This window comes from Talpa occidentalis, unplaced genomic scaffold (assembly GCF_014898055.3).
Source record: "Talpa occidentalis isolate TD23 unplaced genomic scaffold, MPIMG_talOcc4v2.1 talOcc4.13, whole genome shotgun sequence".
Classification (NCBI taxonomy): Eukaryota; Metazoa; Chordata; class Mammalia; order Eulipotyphla; family Talpidae; genus Talpa; species Talpa occidentalis.
This window is the reverse complement of record NW_023601322.1, coordinates 74,694,567-74,710,360: the sequence shown is the minus strand read 5'-3', so window position 1 is coordinate 74,710,360 and position 15,794 is coordinate 74,694,567. Positions and strand designations below refer to the sequence as shown.

Below are 15,794 nucleotides of genomic sequence, written 5' to 3'. Positions count from 1 at the left end.
GTAAATTGATTTAATAATTTTCCAAAAATGATTAAAGATACTACTATATTCAAGAAGTCCCTAGAATCTCAAGCAGAAAAAATTTTAAAACCCACCCAATGTGGGCCTCCCTGGTGGCGCAGGCAGTTGAGTGCCCCTCTGTGTAGCTGTCCACAGCCTCTGCAGCGTGGGTTTGATCCCAGCCAGCCAGAGAGAATCCCACCTGGCAAAGCAGACCTCTCCTGTCTTGCCCACTGGTCCCCTCAGCAGTGTATTTCGTCAGTATGCCTGTTCTGTTCCCCGCACTGTCTCTGGTGAATCCTCTCACCTTCCCGCTCATCTGGCCTGTACCCTGGTTCTTGTATAAAAATAAATAAAATCTTTAAAAAACAAAAAAAACCCACCCAGTGTGCAGTAAGCTTTCTGTTGTTTCTCAGCTCTAAGTTCATCTGCCTACACTCTGTTGTTATACTGGAGTTGTTACTCTGTTAACTGTACTTCCCAGATTCGTTCACTGCTTGTTTTCCTTTGGGAAATGGAAAGCACTATAGGAATATTGATGACAGTAGATAGGCAGCATTACCACTAGATTCAGTGTTTGTTTTTTAGCCACTGAAATTTAGGGTTTATTTATTATTTGGTTTATTTATTTAGGGGTTATTACTAATATAAACTTGCTCTACCCTAACAAAACATGGAAAAAAAATTTAAGTAGACCCTTCGCTTTCATACCCTATACAAAAATAAAGCCCACAAATATTAATGACAGTGTTTTTAGAAAAGAATAGGGAATATATGTTCATGATGTTGGAACATAGAAGAATTTCTTGAATGAGACATAAAAAAAGCATAAACCAAAAAAGGAAAATCTTGACAAAAATAACCTCTGTTCATCGAAAGAACTAAATGTGAAAAGACAAACTGCAAAAAAGAAGGTATTTGCAAAATATATTATCAACAAAGAGCTTATGTTCATTATATAGTCAAAATTCCCAAGACAGGGAAGAAACTTAAACAAAAGGAAGCCAAACACCCAAAAAATACTATTCTGATTCCATTTATAAAAACTTCAAAATCAAACAAAACTATTTATTTAGGGATATAGACATGGGTAGTAAGGCTACAAAAAAAAAAGCGCAAAGATATGACCACCAAAAATCACTGGACAAGGTGCTAGTGGCAGGGAAGAAGATATGACTTACGAGGGTGCTCACAAAGGGCTTCTAAGATTCAGATTTGAGAATCATCTCTAACTTTGGCGGTAGTGACATGGGTGCTGTGTTCATCTTTATATTCTTTAAACCATATATCTATGTATCACAAACACTTTATTGTATATATCTCTAAATTTAAGAAATTTCAAATTATAACCCCATCACAATCATGAATATACATGCTCTCTGTGTCCTCTGGGAGGCAAAAATAGTCTGTTTTCCTTACTTTCCAAAAAGGGCACTGAAGCTTACTAGAGATTAAGTGTTGAAACCAGGTCTAGATCCATGGTCAGGATTTTGTCACTAAAGTATGGATTATCCAGACTGCCTGCATAGAGGAGATGCACAGGAAACGGTGAATTTGGTAAAAGCTCCCCAGTCTCAAAAAATACATCCAAATGAGGCTCTTTAAGGCTTCTGGCAGGGACATTTTATTTTTTGGTTAAAGCCATATTGATAGAAATGCCATAAAAACAAACATGTAAACAAATTTTCAGAACTTTGGTTCACTGAAACATCTCTCACACCTAAAATATTTGAGGTACAAAGGCACCTGGTAGGTGCTAAGCAGTCTGACTGCTGCAGTTGCTGAAACGGGCACAAACTGATCAAAGAGGCTGGTACTCAGGTTGCCTAAGACCCACTCTAATGCACTCTCCCTCTGTTCCAGACAAACATTCACTCTTGCAAAGACCTGCCTGATGGGCTGGAACATACAAAGGCGTCTGTCTTGTTGAACTGGAAGATGACATGGGCTGTGGGGCCAGGACATGGAAGGGCAGAAAAAGAATGTCAGTCAACTTCCGTTGATCCACACGGCCTCAAGAATTCCTGTCCTCGTTCATGGAACCACTTATTGGAGACTGTGAACAGAAATAAATTATGTTATAATTCTGTTGGATAGTTTAGCAGCAAAATGAATGATTCCTTCATGATGACTTTTTTCTCTGGGCCCCAGGAATCAGACACAATGAGACATGGTCTCAGTGGAAAATTGCTCAATAGATGATGAGGAAGACAGATGTGCAAACAGATTAACTACAAAAGTCACCAGTGACACAAGATACATGTGTGTGTGTTGCCTGGAAACAGAGTTAATGCATGTCTAACCATGTGAGGGGAGGAAGAGGTCAAGCCCCTGAGGTAGGATAAGAATCTGAGTAGTTTTCCAGGGGAAAAAGATTGATAGACCATGATGGTTCCCATACCACAGGAGTCCAGGAAGTGGGAACTGGATGAGAGAGATAACAAGAACCACCCTGTGTGTGTCTAGGAGCCCACGCAGCATGATATTACTGATATGTGATGGGTGGGACCTCAGGGATCAAAGATGAGCATGAGGAAGCCTGTCTGGTTCTCGAGGACCTGGGTGTCAACCTTAGAGCCGTGGGCAGCAAATCCATCTGTCTGCTGTGGCTATCTCCCATAGCCCTTTAGAACTCTTGCCAGAGTCCACTCCTCTAGGGAGCCATCCTGGACCTACAGTGCTGATTCACTATTCTTCTGAAGGGAGGGGTGCTAGCATTGTCATCTAAAGCTCTGTGATATATACATGAGCCATGAATTCTTTCCTTAACAAAGACTCCTTTATAATGAATTAAAAATTTGTTTTTGGGCCTCCCTGGTGGCGCAGTGGTTGAGCACTGGGTTGCGAAGCTGCCCGCAGCCTCTCCAGCACTGGTTCGATCCCCAGCCACCATACGAGGGTCCCACATGGCGCGCAGACCTCTCCTGCCACCCACTGCTCCCCTCAGCAGTGTACTTCGTCAGTCTGCCTGTTCTGCTCTCCCCTCTGGCTCTGGTGAATTCTCTCACCCTCCCATGCTTCTGACTGTACCCAGTGCTTGTATAAATAAATAAATAAATAAATAAATCTTAATAAATAAATAAAAATAAAAATTGTTTTTAATGTACTACTGAAGTCACAGTACTTTAAAAATATAATTTACCACAATTTTTAAAGGAATATACTGAGTTGAAAAAAATCTAATTATTCTACAAGGCTTATGAGGTAGTAATCTCATATCTATGCTAATCTATGCTCATATCAATGCTAATCACCACTTCCAGAGGATTTTCAACTTTAGTTGTTTCTGCTAATATTCTACCTCATATTTCTGAATAACATGTCTACAGTACGATTTGCCTGTCGAGTTTGGAATTCTTTTATACCATCCCTAAAACACATACCTATTTCAAATCTCCTAAGTTCCCAATATGGTTAAATCAAAAGTTTTAGTTTAATATTCAGTGTTTACATTATATGACATAAAAGATATTTGCACCTGAGTAGGATCACAGATTATACTGACATTTTTTGTACGCATTTTGCTTTTCCAGTGTCAACAACTGCCTCATTGTTGTTTTTTTTTTTTTTCATTTGCTTTATCTTCAATGAACCTTTCACTATATCCTCCAAAGTTCAGGAGGATTATAAACTCATCTCTTTGTGATCACTGCCTACTACATCCTGGTCCAAGCCTCTCCATGGCATACCAGAAAAGGCTCAACCTTCAGCCTCTGTGGTTTGGTTCTAGCCTTAACCCTCCATCTCTTGGCCCATGCAACATGTCTCCTCTTATCTAAGTGACAAGAGAGCCAGTCTTCACACTTACGACGCTGCTTTTACCCTGTGCCTTGTTTTATGTGGGACATGCTTGCCTGGGGCTCTCCTTTTCCTCGCTGAATCCAGTTATCTCCCATAGCCCTTCAGAACCTTTGCCAGAGTCCCTTCCTCTGGGGAGCCATCCTGGACCTACAATGCTGATACAGCTAGTCTTCAGGGCTTCCTCAGTTCTCTGGGCATTTCTGAGTGTGTACCCAACAAGCTGTTTTGACACATGACTAGCTGAAGGGACGGACGGTCTCAACTTTGTGAAAACTGGGGCAGCAGTTGTTTCCAATTCAGAGTCTAAGGTCAACCATCAAAGCCCAGACTTTGGCTAAGACCACACTTTAAGCCACTCACCCCACTTGCAGCCCACAAGCACAGGGCAGGCAGCGTGTCTCGTTCGGTAGTCACCCTCCCCACTCCTCAAGAGGTTGTACCAGAACACGGCTGTGCCCTGGAAAAAAGAGACAGCCTGTCAAACAATATCTCAGAAACTGGGCTCCAGGACTTAACACCAAGCACCAAAGAATCCTCCCTGAGCAGAAATACCTTCACTTTCCCATGTATAGGGTACAGTGTTTTGGGACTCCAGTGATAGAGAAGTTCCCCAAAACATACCCATCTTCACAGTGGAGTGGATGTTTGGAAACCAGCAACTTCCCTCACCATCCCATCACCTCCAGATGGAAGCTGGGACCACAAGGTCAGAGTTCAAGCAAAAAGAGGCTAAGGCTCCTCACACACTAAGAGGAATGGGAATGGTGGACATGGATAAGGTCTGAGCCCCACCTTAACCTTTGACCCACGAGAACCAGAACTTACCTTTTTAGGCCAAATTGCAGCACCCAGATCAGGAAAGACGGTAGCACCACCAGCTTCTACATCACTCATCTGGGAATACAAGGCATAGAGGTTGGCCCATCTAGCCAAGGCCCTCAAAACTGATCTACAAGAACTGACAAGTTGTGCAGATCTTACCCTCTCCTGAGCATAAGTGAGACTGCATGGAAGATCTGCTCCAAGGCCCGTCCTTCAGCCAAGAAAGGCTCTTCCTACACCCTCACCTTCCCTAAGCACTAATTTAATTGTGTGGCTCATCAGAGGCAGAAAGCTGAGCGCCTGCAGGAGACCCACATCCCAGCTGTCCTCAGATAGGAACAATTTGAGTCTGTATTTGGACACCTTCACCCTGTCCTGTCCAGTCTGGGCCTTGCCTATGCCACTGTGTCCCCTGAACTGCTCTGATGGAAGCTCCCTGCTGCTTCCAACACCGTGTGTGGGTTCTGTTTCTCTAGCTCCAGTAACTTGTTACTCTAGTCAGACCCTCATCTTGCCAGTTCAGCCTCTACCTGGGTGGGCAGGTAGGGTGTCATGTAGCCCTGCTTTCCTCTACAGTGAGGCTTCAGGCTAAATGGGGTGAGTGTTAGTGAGTCTGCACTCAGGCCCACATAGTATGTCTCAACTCATGACCAAAATACGAGAGCTGGCTCTCAACTGGCTGTCTTACTATTAGTTTTTGTTTTGTTTTGTTTTTTTACTAATGTAATAAAACTTGGAGCTAATGAGTATTTCCACAGGACACATACCAGACAGCTTAAGGACACTCAACAGACATATGGTAAATGAGTAAATGAAACCCTCTATGCCTTCCCATAGTGCTAGGGATTAAATCCAAACTCCATTCTAGAACCCGAAGGCCCTGCCAGTCGCACCACCTCTCATTCCAGTCACTTTCAACTCCTAAGCTTCTTCTGACTCACACAAGTTTTCTATTTTTCCAACATCCCAAGCTCCTTCCCACCTCCAGGTTTCCACACTCTCTCCTCTGCCAGAAACCATCATCTACCAACTCATTTCCAGTTAACTTTCAAGTCTTCATTGAACACATTACTAACCAAGGGAAACCTCTGAACACCAACCCTGAGCTACTTCTTGAAAAGTACTCATTACTATGGTAACAAATTACCTTTCCTATGTTTAAAAGAGGTCTCCCCTATTAAACTATCTGCACCCAAGAGAGACCACACAGTTCCTTTTCACCAGCATCTTCTTGCCTCCCCAGGACAAAATTACCACATAATAAAAACTGAAATAAGACACAAAATGAAAAAATGGACACAGGCTTCTCTCAGCTACTTGATGGCTTCTATCCCTCTTTAGAGTAGGTTCTCTCACAGAGCAGAGACAATTGCTCATGTGAGGGGTAAACCCAAAGGCCAGTGGCTGGAGCACATGCAGCAGGTGGAAGGCACTGAGCTTTGGGGAAACAAAGGCAGCTTTTCATTAAAGAGCATCTCACAGCTCCCTCATCACCTTGCTGCCAAGGAGAGAACCCTCCTGAGCATTCATCCCACATGTCCAGACTAGCACTGGGCCCATCAAAAAGGATCCAAGGACACAAAAGTTGGGGGGTGGGGCAGGAAGGGGCACACACATGGGAACAAAAGCCAACTCCACTCCAGTCAAAATGTGTGCCAAGGGCGAGAGCTCCAGTCAGTGAGCAACAGCTGGTGTGTCAGCCCTTACAGGAGTGGGTATAAGAAAGCACTTTGGACCCAGGGTCCCTTAGGGCCACATGCTACACACATCATACTCACGTAGTTTAAGAATGTGGCCACACGATTCCCCGTCCCTAAACGCTTGAAAGCATCTCGCTCATGGTTCTATAAAATTAAGTGAGAATGAACAGCTGGGCCTGGACCCGATACTTACATAGTTAAGAAACGTCGCTAACCTATTCCCCTCCGTTTTGAGGCCGCTGTCAAAAGGTCGCTGCAACAAACAACAACTTTCACCCAAGTTTGCAAACTGATTTCACCCACCTCCCACAGATTGGGGTCAAAAGGTTGAGGAGAATGTTCCATATAACTGGATCATAAGCCAGGGCTGCAAAGGAAACCCTGGTCAGGGCATGGGGGGAAAGGGGCAGGAATAGCTTTCACAAAGACCTAGTAAGGTCCTCTGCTTTTTAGATATCACAGAGAATGATATGACAGGGGCAAAAGCCAGGCTGCTTCGGGCTCCCAGGGCCCATGGTTCCAGATTTAGGCTCCAGTAACAGGAGGCCATAGTAAGAAAGGGTGAGCCTCGTATGGAGACTGAAGTGCTCTTAGAAGCTCCAGTCTTCTCAAATCAGCTGAAACAGGGCCCTTTAAAAACACCCATGATTTGGGTCTTACCCTGGAAAAGTCAAAGTGTGGCTCATATTGTCCTCCCATTCCATAATTAGCAACCTGGTGGGAAAAAAAAAGAATTGGATTTTGTCAGCAGCATAAACAGCCCTGAAGCAGCACAGCTCCCAAAGGGTATCATCTCCACAGGAACCTGGATACCCACACCACCAGAACCCCCAAGAACAGACACTATAAGGTGAGGAATAACCATGGACAGAGCAAATGATGAAAATATATGCACAGCTATGTCCCAGAGTAGTCACAGCATAAACAGAAAGACGGGCAACCTGCAGATGGCCACCGTGCCACCATGGACATGCTCCAGCCCTTCAGGGACACTCAGCAGCACAGGGAGCCCTTTGTGAGGCAGGCTCTGCTCTGGGCCATTTGTTTAGGAGATGATGAGAAGATAATTCAAAGGAAAGTCAAGAACAAACCCCAGATTGGTATTTTTTTCCTTTTTACACCCATTTAGAAGTTACTCAGTGTCTGGCACTGCTCCTGACACCAGGCCCCAGGAGCTGTTTGTGGTCAGGTTGAGAAGGGTACACATATCCTCCATTGTCAGTGACCTGCTGCAGGGGACACTTCTGCTGCCAGGTTCAGCAGCAGGATGTGGGCAGCGGGCTGCAGAGTGGCTAAGAACTGCTGCTTTACTTCATCACCAGTGGGACTTTTGCAGCTACCACGCAACATTATTGGATTAGAAACTGTAGATGCCTTTGTGATCAGTTTTACTTGCACAACGTAAGTCCTGCATCACAATGACGATTTTAGTTTCAGTAGACAGAATGAAAGACAAAGTTGAAGATGAAATAGATCTGTTAAGGAGGCTTGCATCAAGCAGTACCACCAATGTCCATGTGGGAACACTGGGCTACGACCCTAAACAACTTTGGGTTCGGCTATTCATTCTCAGAAAGCTGGTGTTTTTTTGTTTTGTGTTGTTTGTTTTGTTTTGGTACATTCTTTCCAACAGTCAGATGAGAGATGCTATAAATGGGCAATAAAGGAGAGCTATAGACATGAGGGACAGAAAGGAAAGGTGGACTTTACAAGAGAGGAAATTCTCCCACTGGAGCAAAAAACAGTCAAATGTGATAAAGTACAGAATTTGGAAAGCATGATTTTCAGTGTCCATAAAAATAAAAATAAAAATGTTGATATGAAAAATTAGTGGATGAAAATATGCTGTCTCAACTGATTTGGTCATCAGGATTCCTGTGCCAAGAACCCTTCGAAGCCCCATCAAAAGCACAGGGAGGGGCGCAGCGGTTGAGCAGCGGGCTGGTGGCGCAGCGGTTGAGCGCTGGGCTGTGAAGATGCCCGCAGCCTCTGCAGCGCCGGTTTGATCCCTGGCCACCAGCAAGGGTCCCACATGGCATGCAGACCTCTACTGCCGCCCGCTGCTCCCCTCAGCAGTGTATTTTGTCGGTCTGCCTGTTCTGTTCCCCACTCTGGCTCTAGTGAATTCTCTTACCCTCTTGTGCCTCTGACTATACCCAGTGCTTGTATAAATAAATAAAATAAAATAAAATACACCATTATAATAGGAAAAAATATAAAGTTCACAGCAATATTAAAAAAAAAAAAAGCACAGGGAGGCCTGGTTGGGGAGATGGCCCTAAAGGCTGGAGGTACATCCAAGGAGGGAAGTGCTAGACAGCTTAAGTGGCATTACAAATGTTTTTCTTTGGCTCTACTCTATTTGAGAACTTAAGGAAAATTTTAAACATGACTGATTAATATGCCAATGCAGGAACATTCAATTGCTGCTGTTGCTGGAGCTACAAAGTACAGCTGTGTTTTCAATACCCCTGCCCCACACACACACACCGCCCCGGTAGGATGGAGTGCTTACACTTTCATACCCTAGTTAGCAAAAGAAGCTGTGCTGCCATAGCCGACTCATGTTTTAACAGTTTTGGGGAATCACATTTGATCATGGTGCTGAAGCTTCTGCACCAAAATTACTTAATACTTTCCCTCAACACTGCAAGTAGCATGGGAACTTCTGGATTTGCAGCATTCAAATTCACCACTTTGGCAAATTCCAGTCCTCAGACTCACACCTTTATTAACTAGCAATGTACATCAAAACTGTCCTCTGTGAGGAAGTATTCATTTGAATCTCTGCATTTGTTACCAAAAAAGCATCAACCATGTGAAGTAAATGGTTATTTGTGATAGAGGTCAGAGTGAAGACTCCCAAAAATTGTTAGAAATCACTTTTCTGGTAAGGTTAAGACATCAAGTCACAAGCGTCTCCAACTGTAAAGAATCTGACAGTGTAGCATCTCTTCCTCTACCAAACAGGCCCTCAACCAATTCACTAGAAAACCTCAATCACCCTTTTCCTTCTAAGTGGTCTATGGCAAACACATCAACTATAGCTGGAAGAAGGTCAACAGGTGCAGGAAAACCTGTTCCTTTCCAGAAGCCTGCAGCATTCTCATAGAGAACCTGGTGTGAAGGCTATGCTGGTACCTAGGAATTTACTGCACTGCAAGCCAACCATGTAGAATACACCTAGAGACCAGGGAGGAAACCGAGGTTCCTGTCCCCCAGACCCTGCAGGATCAAAGCTTTCAATACTGCAGACTGGCAAAGAGGAAGGAAGTAAACAGAAATGATGTCTCATCCTTTGGAAGCTGTGGCCTGGATCTTCCAGAAGAGCCTTGACTATAAGAACACCCCCTCTGAGAATTCTGGCCTTCAGATCCCTACCATCAATTGAACTACAATATGACTAGAGCCAGGTAAGATGAAGCTAGACTTGTGGTAGAAAAGCCAGTCCAAGGACAACACTGATGTTTTCTGAAGGTGTGTGTAAGCCAGCGTGTCAAGGGTGCCACTGGGAAGCCAGGCTGGAGTGCAACAGGGGCACAGGTACCACGCAGTCTTCTCAGCCTCTTGACCAGGATATACAATCAGCTAGTCAAGCAGACTACTGTCCTCAATTGGGGTCATAGGAATCCTAACACCAGTTTTGATGTCTTTAAAAAAAAGAAAAAACCTGTTCCAGGAAGGTATGAATCATAGAGCCAATAGAGATATACCTAGAGCTTTTGAAATGATGGTATTCTCACACATTACAGGGGAGTGGGACTTGTGACTGAAGTTCTATATTGATGTGCTTGTTTACAGAACTTACTTAAAAATTAGAGAACACTAAGTTGGTTTGAACTGAAGACTATATGAAATTTTCAAAAATCTATTTGTAAGATAGTCAGCATATTTTTTAAAATGTGGTGAATTTCACAAAACCCATAAATCATAAATCATCTTTAAAATTGGGGAGAGAGTGCTAATATGGCCATGAATGCTAATATGGTCATGGGGAAGCGGGGAGGGAGATGCTATTTGCTTGCATGTGTCCAGGCAAAAGTTCTTTTCCAAGTGATGTTCAGTTCAATATTCTGATGAGATCTATGGTAGATCAGGCCCAAACGCCAAACCTAAAGGTGAAGGGTATAATCCTTAAAAATATAAAAGCTGGTCACAAAGAAAGATCCAGAAGACTCTAGAAAACTGACAGTGTCTCAGGTCTTCACTTTAGTACAGAATCCAGAAGTTCCAATGTTCAGAAGGAGGAAAACCAATGCTGATTACAACTCAATAGATGAGAGGTTACATTATTAGGAGCTTTATCCAAAACTTTTCACGAAGGGATTGCCAGGTGTCCTGACAATCTTACCTTTGAAATAAAGGCAAGAAACCAGCGTTCCACTTTGAAAAGAGCATTCCCCTTCATCAACAACCAGTCCAGTCTTCTCGCTTCTCCTACCAACATATCACAGAACACTTTATCTACAAGTACATTTGATTGTGACTCAGAACCATGACCTCTGAAGATACTTACATCTTTCTTAGAGGTATCCCTGGAATAACTCAGGACTTTAGCTTCTATGGTTAAGAAGACAGAAATTGGCCTGCCATACCCACCACAGATCCCTAGTCCTTGCATGACACTTGGGCACACAGAAGACACTCAATCGCCATTTGTTGAATGTGAATTGTTGAATGTGGGCAAGCAGGCTTAATTCTGGTTTCCCAATGGGAGGTCACTCCATATTCACTGCACCGTTCAGTCACATTCAGTTTATTGGCCACCTCTTCGTAGGGTTGGCCTCAGGCATCTTAGGAAACCACCTAGCCAGAAATATGCATCCCAGCCCAATCACAGGGCCCCATGGACCAATCATACCTGCAATAATTCTGCAGTCTTTACTGATAGTCCTGTGATATGCTGCATCCGAAGATTCACTCGAGCTACAACTGGGTCATCCTCCTCCTCCAACCAGGAGCTGGATCAAAATAAGGGGAAAAGAGGGAGGTTAGGAAAGCAGGCTTAGATGAAGTCTTGTACTCTCTCCCCAAAGCCAACACTTAACAAGCAGCACCAGGTGAATTATCCAGGTGGGAGAAGTGCTAGAGGGAAGAGCGAGGTCAAGCCATCCTCCCTTGAATAAGGACTGTGAGGTCCAGGAGGTGGGACTTGAGCAGCCACTATACCACTGCCACACCACCACCACCACCATCACCTTTGCTAACCTTTTAGAAACCCTGTAGCTGGCAACTGTAAGAACACCTGTCTTGGGATCGCGAACAGTGGCTCGTGCAAGCTGAAAGGCAAAGAGAAGAACAGACTTATCCTTCTTGGATTGGAGTGTTTTCCTGAAGAGACTGGGACCAGATCTGCCAGTCCAAGCAGTGGGGGAAGCTTTTCAGGCACTGCTGCCAGTCAAGTCTCCATGATCCTGAAAGCCAGGCTAGGACATGAATCTGAAGCCTCCACATTCCTGCACTTCTATCAGAAGCTGGCTGATGCCCTGCAGGCCACTGGCTACTCCAGCTCCCACGCAGATCCATGCTGCTGCAGAATTATGCCATTGCCAGCTTTGCCCATCCACCCATCTGCTGGACAGTCTCTTTCTCACCACATGACAATAAACCCATCTGAGCACAGACTGCACTTGGCTGCTTCCACCATATCCAGGCTGAACCTTGCAGGCTCTTCTCAAGTTTGTCAAGTCCACTACCTTTTGAACCTCAGCAGCCTTCTCTACTAAGAACCTACTACTAAAAAACACCTCCTGATGTACCAACTCACACTGAATTCCCACTCTGCAAGAAACCACGACAGGAGACACAGTTTTCCCTCCCTTAGGAGCCTCATAAGGTCAGATGAAAGAATCAGGTAAGGACTCTATAAGCTGAAATAAGTGAACTGCTATCTGGAGGCCACGTGCCCCCACTTCCCCAACACACTTCATATACACACACAACCCGACTCCACAGACAAACACAGAGGTACTCCCAGGAAGGACCTGCTGCCCAGACAGAACTAGCACCCAGCGTCCTAGTATCTAGCACGGGTGAGACCACAGACCCAGAGAGCCCCACCGGAACCACACTTCACCTAATTTCAATAAATATTTAGGGACTACCTACTATGTGCCTGGAACTATGCTGGGGGACCAAGACATGGCCCCACTGCTTTCATATAATTCAGTCAGTGGGGAAGGCAGAAAATCAGATCTCAGTAAGAGCTGAGAGGGGGTAAGTTTAATGTCTGTGGGAACTCAGTCTATAGGGTCAAGTGTGGTTTCCTGGAGGAGGGTACCACCTATCTGGGACTTGAAGGTTAGCAGGAATTATCCAAGTGGGGGACAACTACAGGAACAGGGAAGCAAAGGATTCATGCAAGGGAGGGACACTCACAATCTCAATATAAAAAAGAATCAATGTGGACACCTCATGGAGCTGACTAAAGAAGGTCCAGAGTGGGAACAAGGAGGCCAGTGAGGAGCCTAGGGCAGAAGCCAGGGTACCAGGTGGCCTGGGCAGGTGATGGCAGAAGGAGCAGAGAGGCACGGATAGAAGAGAAGTCTGGTGAGGAGGTAAAATTAACCTAGCTGGACACTGCCGCTGCAGCATGTGCTCATAAAACAGCCCTGCGCCCGGCAAAGAGGCTCCCCTGAGCTACCTGCAGGCCCTTCCTGAGCTTCCATTCATGCTGGTCCCTCTCTGATGACAAGGGCAGCTGCAGCTAGACCTCCTCCAAATACTAGGGCCTCATGCTGGCCTGAAGCCCACACTGAGTCTCTGGGCAGCTGTGCTGTGCTCCTGCGGACAGACAGGGTTATTTTGAAAACAGGCGGGGGACACACAGGCAGCTGCCAGGCATTCCTCAGAGTCCAAGTTAAGCTCACGGGCCCTACTTCAAAGCCAGAATAGCATCTGTCCCTCACAGGCTCCGGAAAGGAAAGGTCAGCTTGTGATGGTGAGCATGTTTGGCTCTTCACATGGCTTCAGTTCAAAGAAGTTTTCTTGACACTCTCCACCCTCACTGCCCCTGCCACACACATGGATATACCCTCCCACATAAACGCACACGTACACAGAAATGTTTCAGTGCCTAGGCCAGAGGGACACATGAGGAATCTCCCAGGAGACTGTTCCTCTATTCTGGCAACTAGGAAAATAATTTTTTCCCTAGAGGACTACAGAGCCAACCCAGGATGTGTAAGCGGGTAGGGATTCTTGTTCCCATTCTCCGCACACACTGACGAGACCCTCCTTCAGCCACATTAATGATACAAACAACTGACTCTAATTCCTACATGACCTAGAGAATGAGACACAGTCATTTTAAGATTATGTCTAGGTGTCAGGATAGGAACCTACTTTATTTTTTTTTAAAGATTTATTTATTTATGCATACAAGAACTAGGGTACAGGCCAGAGGCGGTGGGGGGTGGGGTGAGAAGATTCACCAGAGACAGAGTGGGGAACAGAACAGGCAGACTGACTGAAATACACTGCTGAGGGGAGCAGCGGGCAAGTTAGGAGAAGTCTGCTGCGCCACGTGGGTACCTCCCTGGCCGGTGATCGAACTCGTGCCGCAGTGGCTGTGGACAGCTTCATAGGTTGCGTCTTAACCCCTTGTGCCACCAGGAAGGCCCCAGGAACTTACTTTAGATGTCTCTGTTGGGCCTCCTGGCTATTACAATTCCATTAGGGGCAGAGCAAAAGAGTATCAAGCTAAATCCTCTCTCCTAATCACCAGTGAGAGGAGAAGGGTGAGGATATGGCAGCAAGTAGTTAATCTCTCATGAACGAGAAATAGAAGGATAATTTTATAACATGAAGAAATGTAATACAAAACCAACACTTGTAGTGAAATGCCACATCCAAGAATGTCTATTTTAATAATGCTTTAGAAGTTTTGATCAGTTCAATAAGACAATAAATAAGACAATAAAAACAAACTACAAGTAACAGGAAAAAAAGTTTTCTAATTTGTAAGTGATAATACTATCTGGACAACCCAAAAAAATCAGCTAAAAAACAAAAGAGGAATAAGTAAGTTCAATAACGGGCTGTGACCTTGGCTGTTGATGTTGGTTCTCTTATTTCTCTCCCTTCTGGACCATGAACTCACAAGGTCAAAGTGAGCCTGTAGTACCTCACATAAACTCCAGCAAGGCCAGCTGGGTGAGCAAACCAGTTGCCCCATGGTACCGGGGAAGAGTAACCCAAGAGGGACCTGCAGAAGACACTTACTTTGGGTTTTGCAATCTCCTTGATCCTCTCAATTTCCTCATCAGACATGACATCGTAGTACCTGACGATGTGTGGCGTGTCCCACTCGTCCTCCTCTTTAAAGGGGGCAATGAGCAGCTGTGGTGTCCTGTTGCCATGGTGATATCTACAGAAAAGTCTCTTCTGCCTCCGGGGTGTCTGGGGAACAGAGAACAACAGGCCCTGAACTGACTGATTCCTAACCCTTGTCTCATACCCCATGTCCAGCAGCTGCTTCCTCCCACCCACTACAGAAGAAAACAAAAGCCTCTTGCCTGGACTGGCATGAAATGACACCCCACAAATCACACAATGGTTCTTTTCTCCCAAGAATATCTCACACCCACAAATCCTGTGCTAGAGGGTAGTCCCTCATCCCTTTCAAAGGTCTAAGGGGTTGGAACAGGGAGAAGCCATCCAGGTGGAGCTAGGGGAGAAAAGTAGGGTCACAGAAAAGGTAGACAGTGTGCCTCACACCTGAGTTTCCTTGAGGAGCACTGGGGTTCCAGTGCTTTCCAAGGTCAGTGGGACCAATATCAAGCTCTAGCAACTGCCACCTGTTTGCTACAGAGACCACACTGCCCTCGGGGCCAGAGGCACATTCCCATGGTTTTCTTCACAAAAGAGTCAGGCAGGATGGGCATGTTGGGGTGGGGAGGGGCGCTCAGTAATAACTTCAAGGTCAGAAACTTTCCCTGGGGCATCAAGGGAGATAGTTTCCTGACCTATACCTCAGAAAACACCTAGACATCAGCCTCAACAGGCTCCAAAGGAACTGGGAATGATGATGACAGAACAACGTACAGAGATGGAAACATTCTCCCCAAATCTGCCTGTTCAAAGTTGAAGTCGATGTCTACACCTAGGCCCTGACCCACCCATGTGTCTCACCAGTTTGACCCCCTCCCCACGACAGAGGCTCTCATAGACATCCCTCTCAGGCAGGTAGTCCAGTGGCCTCTCGTAGATGCCTTCCTGGGTTGCTAGCTCAGCTTCTGTCTGATTTGATAAGTTTTTCTCTCTTTCTTCCTCCAACAACCGTTCGAAGTACCGCAGATTCCCTCCAGCTCGTTCATGGCTCGGGTCTAGAATAAGCAAAGAATAAGAAGAAAAAGGAAACCACAAACATCTGTTAGGTCATTTAGAGAAATTATCCTGTAAGCGGTTTCTCTCCCAGCAGCTCATTTGCACGCAGCATGTCGCCATCCACAGCACCAACCCAAGGTTCGC

The 15,794-nt window shown here is 45.3% G+C and overlaps 1 protein-coding gene across 7 annotated transcripts in view; it reads right to left on the bottom strand.

Moving 5' to 3' along the window:
• Window positions 1-1,600: 1,600 nt before the first annotated feature.
• P4HA2 (prolyl 4-hydroxylase subunit alpha 2) overlaps window positions 1,601-15,794 on the bottom strand; it is a 31,758-nt gene continuing 17,564 nt past the window's right edge. For 5 of the 7 annotated variants that reach the window (XM_037509378.2, XM_037509376.1, XM_037509381.2 and 2 more), the window contains 9 exons: window positions 15,456-15,649; window positions 14,547-14,723; window positions 11,532-11,602; window positions 11,185-11,284; window positions 6,984-7,037; window positions 6,402-6,467; window positions 4,627-4,695; window positions 4,162-4,258; window positions 1,601-2,056 (listed from right to left, as the gene is read on the bottom strand). In XM_037509378.2, coding sequence (XP_037365275.1) covers window positions 1,986-2,056; window positions 4,162-4,258; window positions 4,627-4,695; window positions 6,402-6,467; window positions 6,984-7,037; window positions 11,185-11,284; window positions 11,532-11,602; window positions 14,547-14,723; window positions 15,456-15,649 — 899 coding nt within the window. In that variant the 3' untranslated portion in view covers window positions 1,601-1,985. Of the gene's footprint in view, window positions 2,057-4,161; window positions 4,259-4,626; window positions 4,696-6,401; window positions 6,468-6,516; window positions 6,577-6,983; window positions 7,038-11,184; window positions 11,285-11,531; window positions 11,603-14,546; window positions 14,724-15,455; window positions 15,650-15,794 lie in introns of all 7 variants that reach the window. The other 2 variants (XM_037509383.2, XM_037509380.1) reach the window with 2 other exon arrangements.